We start from the raw sequence: 10,866 nt of genomic DNA, 5'->3' as shown, positions 1-10,866 counted from the left end.
GCACGGCCAAGAGGGCTGCTCTTTCGGGCGCTGCGGCAGATGGCCCTCCCGCCCACGGGCCGCTTCGGCTGTCAGGAAAGCAGGGGCCTCAACGCCCCCTCCTTCGTGTGTCACCAGCTGCGTTTGAAGCAGTTCTGCTTCCCTGGGGCAGCGGTGGCGGGTTTGGTCATGGGCGGCGGGAGCAGGGTACCGGGTGCTCGGAGGTCGGGGGAAGCGCCTGCCCGTCGAGGCGCTCACACCCGAAGAGGCCTTTTTGCAGCAGGGCGAAGAGCTGTTTCTGCGCCCGACGTCTTCCTCGCACTGCCAACAGTGCAGGGCCACGGTTTGGAGCACAGCATGGTCGGCGCGTTGGTGTTCCAGCTCTCCGGTTTTACGTTGCTCGGAGCAGACCCAGGCACAAGGAAACCACCCACCCTGCCTACAGCCCCTGGTAGCATCAGGGAGCCCGCACCACCTCGCACAGCGTTCAAACTCGCTTACCTGTTTTGGGGTGTTGCTGATGGTATTTTTCAGAGCCGCTAAGCACCGACAATCAAAATGTGTAAAGGGAAACAGCCTGTGATTCCCTTTCACAAAGTCTAGATACTGTATAATTTGTACTTTGAAATAATAATGCAAAGGAAGTTACATGTTTATATCATGAAAAGGGGTTTTTTGTGTGTGTGGCTTTTTACATAGTTTTCCATCTTCTGAAGAAATAAGAGCCTGTACATCTTATGTGAACACATTTCACAGTTGAATAGCAAATGACTATAGCATTAACCATTTCAGCTGGTTTATTACCGTAAATATCTGGAATATATTCTTTAATGGAGGCCAAGCACAAAAACACTGCAATGAAAAAATATGAACGCAAACCTGCATTTCCCCATTTGTCAAGAGGAACTGCAACTGCAATCAGCTTAATTGCAGCAGGAATTAAAGGGGTTCCTCCAAGGAGCTGGTGGAGTCTTTCTGATCAGAGAACATAAATACAGAGAAAATTATACTGACGTGTGAAAATCTGATAGCTATACAATATTATGTGTATAGTGAACAAAATGACTTTTATGAATCCATGGCATGTTTCTATAAAAATGCAGTAAAGAAAATTTTAAGGTACTGTGGGATACTTTTCTATGAAAATAAATGCTATGTGGTCCTTTAAAAGCTATTTTTCCTAAAATAAAATAAAAAGTATCCATCACTGCACATCCCAGATCTCACAGAGAAGAGGTGTGAATTTGTGATCATTCACTCTCCATGACATCAGCATCTCTGCGTGATGATGGTTAAATGTCCGTAATTCTGTAAGACGGCCCAGAAGACATGCAAAGTGTTGAGGGTTATCTGGGTGGTGAAGTTTGCAGAATTTTTGTAGAATATCCAGCAGGGGTTCTTGAAGCCTTTCCACAGACTCTCTGTCCTTTATGTATTGTCGATCTGGTTACGGTTTTAAAAGAAAAGAAGTAATTAGCAAATACATGCCCTGATACAATGTAAATATTTACACTAATGAACGAATATAAAAAATATTAAAATATTTACACTGGGCACTGATGCTCACACCTACCAAGAATATTTCTTTTCAAATTGAGAGAGAATAAAAGCGCTTTAACTTTGTATTTTTGGTTCGGGGTTTTCATGTAAGCTGCCCACTTCTAGCTAGGGAAAACTTTCAACTTTTTCAAAAACTGAAGAGTTTTAATGCAGAAATGTTTCTCTGGGCTTGTATCATCATCTCCCAGTGCAGTTCTGCACCTGAGTACATCCTGCGATGCATTGCAACAACTGAGCAGCACAGCATAAGTTCTTGGAGATGTAGTACAACAAGGGAATTTGACCAATACAGGAGAGTGTGCATACAGGTCACCAGGGAGAAATCAAGCATCTTCATCCTCAGATGAAATTTCTTTGTTAGAAAATACTTGTCTTTTTATTTTGTTCGTATGGAAGTATGTGTTTGGGTATTTGGAGAGGGATGAAAAGAGGAGGATGGGGTTTTTTGTCACTGAAATTTTTGGTGTAAAAAAATTTCCTGAGCCACACTGACTCAAAGAGCCATGGAATTGCTTCACCTTCCCATCTTCCATGAAACCTGATTTGGAAACCTCAGTGTCTGTCTTTTGTCCTGAAGCCTCAGGCTTCTCTTCTCCCATTCCTATGATAGTCAGTTTGTTTGAGGCATTATACAATTTCTCCCTATGTTGTAGGCAGAGCTGGTTAGTTTTGTGTTGTCAAAGAATTAGTTTTTACAGCAAAGCCTGTAATCAGAGTTGAGACACTATTATGCCAATACTTCTGAAAGGTCAGTTTCCAAGACTTTATAGTCCAGAGGGCAACTTGCTACTGTCCTTCTGCTCTTGCCAGCTGGTGTTTGTCCAATAAAGGCTGAAGACCTTCATTGCCGTTCTCTATTCTAAGTTACAGGGTTTCCCAATTTCCCTCTAAAAAATGTGATATTCCACAATGCTCTGTAGTGATGTGCATGTAATCACATCTGGGATTTTCTGAAGGAAGAAGCCTTCTTCCTGTCATGCTAAGCAGTGAAAAGATATCAGTAATTTTTTTAAGCAAGGTATTTAGACACTTTTTTCCCTTGTATGCAAAACCAGGTGGTGTAGTAGGACATTTGGAGTTTGAATTTATGTGCTTGTTTTCTGGTTTAACAGCTGAATATACTGAATAAGCATGTATGCTCACTTACTCTATGTAGAATGTAAGTTTTTACAAGTCTCAGGTCACACTCCTCATGCTTTCTTTCCAAAACCACTAATATTTAATTCTGGATTAGAAGTTACCTGGAGATAGGATAACTATGGCTGTGAGCAGCGCATATTCTTCCTGTGTCATCTTCAGCTCTCCAATGCTTTTATAAAAATTAAACATGGGAGTTATGAATTCATCTGAGATACCTATGAGAGAAAAAAAAAGTTATAATATTTTTTAATTATTGAAATAATCTGATTTTTTGCCACAGAGCAATTATTTACTATTTGAAGCCTTGACTGTCTTGGTGGGAGAAATTTACTACACAACTCAGGCCTGATGCAAGACAATTAGTTACAAAAGTGCAAGCACATCCTTGTTTTCCAGATCAGAGTAGAAACAGGCAAGCGCTGGCAATTTCTTTTCACATGGTTTCAAAGTCTTTCTTTCAAGCAATTCCTTTTCCTCTACAGGTTTGTCCTTCTAGCTCTTCAGGATAAGTCTCACAGATGTTTTTTTCACTGTCTGCTGATATTCTAACTGTCTTCTGTTTTCAGTATGCACAGTTTGCAAAACAGTCCCTGTGTTCCCTATCTTTACGTTAGTTATATGGAAACCTCTCAGGATGTATGGTTTAATTCTAGCCCAACTCTACTCTACAGCTAACTGCCTTGGGCAGTTGCTTCAGTTGTCTCCATAAAGAGTCTTAATTGCTCCTTTTATGTAGCGTGAAACTTCAGCTAGGTCTAGGATTACCTGTAGTCAACTTGCTTGCAACTACTACTACCTTAAAGCATAAAGTAGTGTATTATAAAGTACAGAGCCATAAATAATTAAAATCCATCCCAGTTTAAGGATGGGAACATGTGATTCTCTTGCCATGAGCGAAACCCTTTGGGGTTACCAAACTGGGGCATGCCGACTGGGCTTCCTCTTACTGATTTTGTCATCGAGTCACAATGCTCTTACTTAGCCTTAAATTACAGATATACTTCATTCTGCTTTTTGGTGTAAAGGAGAAGTGGGTCCTGTGACATCAAATTTATTTTTTTAAACTGGTGTGTGAGTCAGTCAGAGCAGCCATTAGACTGTTGACAATGGCTGCTTGCGACTCTGATGCGGTGGCACTGACAAGGTGTAGAGATCTGAACTAGTGGTTCAGCAGCAAGAAGCCTTTTGGTCTTCCTTGGCTGCAAGGATGGAAACCTCCTCTGTTCCCAAAGTCAAGGGCCATAGGATTTCCTGTCATTTTACTCCTAATTTTGAGCTGTTCTGGGGGAAGACTTTATAACTTGGTGTGGAAACCACATGAAATAATGTGATTTTGAGTGTTGTATACAACATGAAGCTGAAGTCCAGGACTGGTGAGGTTTGGAGTGCCTCCAACAGGGGAAATTCAAAATGAAACTCAGCAGGTGGAACTCAAAGAAAGGAAACATGAAGTCACTTGACTTAACTACGAACAAGTCACATTTTGCTGTGACAGCGAGAACTTAGTTCATTCAGTGGAATAGTTGTGTCCCAACACAGTGAAAGTATGGTCTTGCAGGGTGTGGTTTGTTTGGTGGCTGAATGATGTGTTTAAACATGTGACATGAGCAGCCTATGTTCACTTCAGATTTCAAGCCACAAATCTCATTTTTGTAACAAGTTCAACACTATTGAGAAGAGTCTAAGTCAATTAAGCAGATATATATGATGTGAGTCAGCTCATCCTGTGGAAGTTAGTAACACAGCTGGAGCTTTATACAGAGCAAACAGTAGTCATAGCATCTCATGTTCTGTGAGATTTATGTCATTAGTCATCAGTGTTAACTATTTAAAATTTTGAACACTTGTTATTGCTAGGTTTTGGGGAACTGCCCGCCTCTCTCTTGGGCAGTTTTAAATGCCAAAGTTCCTTACAATATGACATACATAAGGAACACATACATATGACACACCAAAGTCTTAAAGTTCACGTGAATGTAGAAAGAGGAGAAAAAATAAGTCTAGCTGAGCCCGAAAGTAGAGCAAACGAATTCCTTTTGTGGAAGTGAATAGTTCAGCAATGACATGAAAAAGGTCCAAGACAAACCGGATATTTTTAGAAGTCTCTGTGCAAGGTATCACGCCTCTGGGCACAATCGTCTTGGCAGCAGACAGGAAATGGGAGGAAGTGGGCTGTGACTAAGACTCCCATCATTTGTTTCTCATATTCATAATTTGATTTTTTTTTCTCTCTTTTTTGGGTCAGGTTAGTTTTCAGCTGGATTAATTCATTGTTTTGCTGACCACAAAGCTCCTCAAGTCCTACTGTCAATATAGCAGAAGTGGGATGAAAATGATGCTAGTGAACAGGGTGTGAAATAACTAATTCAGGTCCTCACTGGTCCAGGCACTGTATAAGCATACAGTAAAACAATCCTTGCCCCAGAAAGCTTATAATCTAACATTAAGAAACTAAAGCATGGATGGGTGAAACAAAAAATGAGTGTAGATGTGGAAGCAAATGAAATTATGGCAGAGAGCTTCTCTGCATTACTGTACTCCAAACAGAGAAATAAAACGGAAGAGGTGAAAGGGAGTAAAAAGGGATGTTTCAGCAATGCAACTGATTTACTGCTTTTACTAAAGAGAACAGAACTTTGAAATCTTTAAATAGATATGTGTCACAAGAAAATTATGAATGAAACCATGCGAAATGAGCAATTTTGAGACTAGGATAATGGAATTTTTTCTTGGTTACTAGTTTTGCCCTCATCCCATTTGTGCTGAAGATTCTCTGTTATTTCATCATCCTGTATGCATGTTACACAAACCACTGTTCCATCACAAGAGGGGGCTGTTTTCTAATGGGATTGAAATGCTTCAGTTTGGATTTAATAAGCTCCACCAGAAAGCAAAAAAGCAGGAAACAGATGTTTATAGTTCTTGCTTTTTTTTCCTTATCTACTGCACAAGATGTTGTCGCTTCAATTCAGGTTATAAGAAAAAGGATTAAAGGCAATTTGATGCTCATAACTGGAAAGGCTAGAGGAGAAACAAATTACATGACTTTTCAAATGTAATTGTTACAAATCATACTCCAAGAGTGAAAAAAATCCAATAGATAAAGTTATAATTTATTTCTGGCCTCAGTGAGAACAGAAAAGTTAGCTCCATCTAGCCCTCTTTATTTAGATCAGGCAAGAGCACTGCACAGTACTGTGTCAGACAGGCAGAGCTTCCTGGGCAGTGTTAATGGTGCTTCCTTCTTAACTTATTCTCAAAAAAGCTTCAAAAACTTTTCATGCAGCGTTACAGCAATGAGAACATGCCCTTCCTTTGTGTTTCACTGTGCATCATTCTGAACTACAGATTTCTACCTAACCACCAGCCCAACTCTATCATCTGCGGAAGATACTGCAATTCATTTGATTGATTTTGTTATGTTAATGGATGACTGGCTGTAAACCCCAAGGTAGTCAATGAGAAATACTAGCTTTACTGAGTACGGCCTTGCAGCGTTAGACTGGAGCAGATTTAAACCCATGAGCATTATTCATTCAGCACCCCTTACTTCTTGCACAATTTCATTCCTATCTGTAGCTTAAGACACAGCATTGTTTCAGACCTTTCCTTTTTTAGGGTTTTGTTCCTATGATTTCTCTCTGAAGGTAAGATGACTGTTGCTTTCAGAAGGTTTGCAGTTTCAGGCCATAAATAATTATCCGGTTAACATAATCCTGGAATAGATGTTTTTACTGTGATATCGAGTCAGTATTGCCAGCTTTTTGAGACCAGTATTCTCTCTTCTATTTTGGCTGTTGATTAAAACTGAAGAGATTAATCTATTGCAAGAGGAAAGCTTGAGAGTAGGTACTAATTAACAGTAACTAGCACTGTGTGATTAATATGGATAGAGAGATCTTTTTTCTTGATAAACATGGAGGTGCCAGTGGATATTAAACCAAGGGTATATTAGTAGCTGTTTTATGAAAATAAAATATATTAATTACTCACAAAATTACATCTCATCTTTCACAGTGTTTCATCTACCAGAACTGCTTTCCATGCTGCTTATGAGCTCTGCCTTCTACCTTGTTCAAATGCATCAGTGGCCCTTTAAACACTGACCAAAGTCACCGTGTTGATGCTGAGAGCTGAAAAGGGGAAAATCTAACCAGTAGAGAAGATACACCAGAGCATGTTCATGTGACCTCTCCTCTATCATCATCTTGTAGAGGTTAAATGGCCAACTTAAATGAGAGGTTAGCATGTGCCAAGGAGAACTCGCAATCAGGATAGCAAAAACCCATCTTGTCAAAAGCAATCAATAGCATCACTGTGAAGCCATCATTGCAGGCAAAGAAACCTTAGTTAAAAAAAACCAAGAAAACAACAAACAAACCAAACCTGCAAGGAGGATGCAAATGACATTGCCACATACCATCCTTCGACAGTGGCCTGAGTCCCTGCAGTCAGGAGGGAAGTGCGATCTGGCACACAGCAGCAGCATCTGCACCGCCCTGAGCTAGTCTTCATAGGCTGGGCCTATTTAAATAAGTTTTTGGCCTGGAGAAGCACACTTATGCAGAATAAAAGAGATTGGGTTCTCTGACATCTGTTCTTGTTTTCATGGGTATAAATTAACTCTGTATATATGATTTAAACACTTTTATCGATTTTATTTGTAATTCAGGAACATGGCACTGGCTAACTCAGTGTGGTAGAGTGTGCAGTACCACGTACGAACAGAAAAGCTTTCCTATACTCTGTAATGTAAAGTGGTCCTAATTTCTAAATATTTTCGGCAGTGTGCCAGTTGTGGGTTGAGTCACAGGATGGTAAGTCTCTCCCTTCCGTGTGGATGCATATGACTATTTGGAGGGTTAGACACCTATGATTTGCCGGTATGTTTAGAAACAAGGGGCTAGATACTGGCCAGGTTGCTCTCTGTTAGGTTAGATTATTTGGACTCAGCAGTGAAGATCATTTCATTTTGTTTCTCTGCACAAACCCCAGCACAATAGGGTTTTGAAACACCACGATTACTCAGTACTAATAGTCAAATAATAAAAGCCAAAGGCAGCGGAAGTGATTAGGTATCCCTTGTTCTAGTGCCAAATTCTGCCCTTGGTTGCAGGAGTCTCTTGTCCAAATCAATGGGAACTTTGTATCCCACATTCAAGGGCAAAAGGTGGCTTCTTGCCAATGCTTTGAAATTGTGGCTATTTCTTTTTTTCCTTGGTTCTCACTGTACTTCAGCACCTGTAACCCATCCAGGAAGACAACAGTATATTTCACAATGTCAGGTGTCCTGCTCCCAACTGAAAATTTGGGTCCAGATTCTTCCATTTGTGTCCATATCAGATAGTATCTTATTCCCTGATACTGAAATTAGTAGAACTGCTCTGTAGAATAAAATGATGAAATAAAAATCTGTGGCTCTTCATGACCACTGAAAGCAGGTGTCCTTAGGAAAACAAGCTATAAATGCTCCCTGAGAAAACATTATTTCAGCATTGTTCTTAAAAATATTGTACTCCTAGATAATGGGGAGAGTTTGGTTTCAAAATAATAGAAAGAAACTAAGCATTAAATTACTAGGATGTCAGCCTTTCACAGAATGAATCAACCAGTCACAACTAGGTGTATGCATAGTGAAGCATCAAATAAGATGAGTAAGTGGCACAAGCTCCCATTAACATTAAGTAAAATGTCTGTATTTGTCATTAAGTCTCAATATTAGAGTGAGTAGGAGAGGATTTCAGTCTCAGGAGCAGCTAATGAAAGAATTTCCATAACACCTTATGGAGAAAGACCATAAGGGCACAAACAAAGGCGGTCACTGAGATGCACCAGGGCTTGAGCAATATGCTCAAGCTAAGAAATAAAAATACACCTCATCAGCATGAGAATAAAAATGAAGGCTGCTAATGCTCAAAGGTCATCACCATCAGATCTCTGGCTTTTTTATCAGAAAAAAAAAATCCGTTCCGTACAATCAGACTGGGGAAGGCATAAATATTAATAGATGAGAGCAGCTTCCAAGCGGACATGGTGGCAGGTGACAGAAGTCTAGATAGCTTGTGACTTTTAGGCAGGATCCCCACCCCCAATTTTATGGATACAGACATCAAGGCTTGACAATAGGACTTATGTGACATTCAGACAATTGTCTGCACCTAAAAATATGTGGAAAGAAGTTCTGACTAACAGCAATAATTTTGGCTGATGGCCTGACAGTGTTTAGGACCTCACTAGGAGCCATGAATAATCCTGATGCTTCTTCATCATTCATTACCTATAAATTTAATTTCTAAACTCTCACTCAGCTGTCACTGCATTTCCTCTGCTGCTCTCTATTGTCTTTGTGGGGTGTTTCAGTTTGCTGCATTTAGTCTTGGTTTTCAATGAGGTGTATGCAAAAAAAAAGTCTCCAAATTTATGTGTAAATCTCATGGGTTTTCTTCTTTATTTGACTTGGGTTTAATCTCTTCTGGCCATTTTATCTCTCGGACCAGTCTATAACATGATAATGGCCAGCTACAGTTTCTAGTAGCATGTGTCATTACTTGTTAAGTCTGAAAGAGGCTGCTTAAGTTTCTATCCTAATATCACATTTAGTACAGGCCATTATTCAACCTAGAGCCCTGGTGTTGAGTCTTATGACATGCAGGGGTATGAACTGCATATTTAATTTTTTTGAAAGCTGTATGTGTAAGCAATGATAACAGAAGAAATCAGATGCCTTTCTTTCATTTTGTTTAAACTCAGGACACCTGAAAATGACCATGATTTAAACCACAAAAATAAGATGTTTTAGTAGCAGGTATTTTCCAACAATTATTCAATTTGCCTAAATGTGTAATTCTGGAATTTATCATAAACTAAGACAAAACATGCAGAAAAATTGTGCCAATGTGAGCTCTTAAAGTCAAAACAAAAAACTCTGGTAGCTTGTATGACGACAAACAGGATTCCTATGAAAATTCAGTGAACACTGGGAAATACACTTGGGAAGCATGAGAGAGTCAAACCTTCCTAGTAAAAATCCTTCCTCTTATAAACCAATCTACTTTGCATTTTTGGTGCAAAGGAAGTGATACCACTAACTGACAGGCAGTTACCAGTACTGAAAACATAGGCAGAGGGACATTAAAAAACACATTTAAGTCTTTTCATGCAAGGGACATGGCCAAGTTGACAGATACGCTCTGGCATGCAGCAATGTCAGTCCAAAATGAGAGACTCTGGAAATTTTGAGTGACTTCTGGGTCTGTGCAGTAGCACTAACAGTTAAATAGCATCGGCAGCAGGAATGAAGTTAACACTGCTACAAATGCAAAGATTTACAAGCTGCTTTTGTTGTTTACTGTCACAGCCCCATTAAGTGCAGCCAAGGAAAATGTGTTTAAGTAGGCTTGAATTTGCACAAAGTGGAGAAATAAAACACATGGAAAAGGGTATTTTGTCCTGTATTCTGGCTATTAATGGAAGGAAAGAATGCAGCCAGGAGCAAGTAAGCTGGATAATATATTATTCTCCTGTAATATAGGGAGAGAGCAATTCTAGCAGCAGTATTTCCTCTTATGCCCCCAACTTGATCCTGGCTTGAGGGAAAATATTTTTGAGAGCCTTTTCCAAGAGCAATAAGATACATGTGTGTGTATATATATATATACACACACACACACACAAAAAGTTACCATGTTTCATTTCTTGCAAACTATTCAGCCCAGGTTTTGTTCTGATCCCGAACTCATTTTTAATTTACTTTGGTCTTTTTTTTCCCCCAGAAAAAAAGAAATGCGGGAAATATTCCTTTGGAATAAATAATACCACATTTGAAATCATTACTTGTCTTGAAACCTTCCTCTACTCAAAATGTTATTTTTTTTAATCTGTTTCATGACAGCTAAATAATGTTACTGCAGGATACAATGTCATATTCCAGCTAGTCATGTTATGGTATGAAATGCTATCTTTAAGTCTAGTACTAGCTTGCAAAAAATGATATTGCATCTCATCTGGACTCAATAGTTGCAGCAAATTGACAGGGTATTTTAAAATTATGAGTAAGGAAAAAATTATTGGTATGACATAATAGCTTATGTAATGTTCTGGATCAAAGTATTTCCTGCTTCTGCTTTTTATGAACAGTTGAAATCTTGAACAAGAAGGTTGATACTGATTGTATAGATTAGAGGAGCA

The 10,866-nt window shown here is 39.4% G+C and overlaps 1 protein-coding gene across 3 annotated transcripts in view; it reads right to left on the bottom strand.

Moving 5' to 3' along the window:
- Nucleotides 1–1,035: 1,035 nt before the first annotated feature.
- The window catches only part of NR1H4 (nuclear receptor subfamily 1 group H member 4), a 34,976-nt gene continuing 25,145 nt past the window's right edge, over nucleotides 1,036–10,866 (bottom strand). For all 3 annotated transcript variants that reach the window (XM_072866303.1, XM_072866300.1, XM_072866311.1), the window contains 2 exons: nucleotides 2,781–2,894; nucleotides 1,036–1,422 (listed from right to left, as the gene is read on the bottom strand). In XM_072866303.1, coding sequence (XP_072722404.1) covers nucleotides 1,184–1,422; nucleotides 2,781–2,894 — 353 coding nt within the window. In that variant the 3' untranslated portion in view covers nucleotides 1,036–1,183. The remainder of the gene's footprint in view (nucleotides 1,423–2,780; nucleotides 2,895–10,866) is intronic.

Source organism: Ciconia boyciana, chromosome 1 (assembly GCF_034638445.1).
Source record: "Ciconia boyciana chromosome 1, ASM3463844v1, whole genome shotgun sequence".
Taxonomy (NCBI): domain Eukaryota; kingdom Metazoa; phylum Chordata; class Aves; order Ciconiiformes; family Ciconiidae; genus Ciconia; species Ciconia boyciana.
The sequence above is the reverse complement of the archived record's forward strand: the minus strand, read 5'-3'. Positions and strand labels throughout refer to the sequence as shown.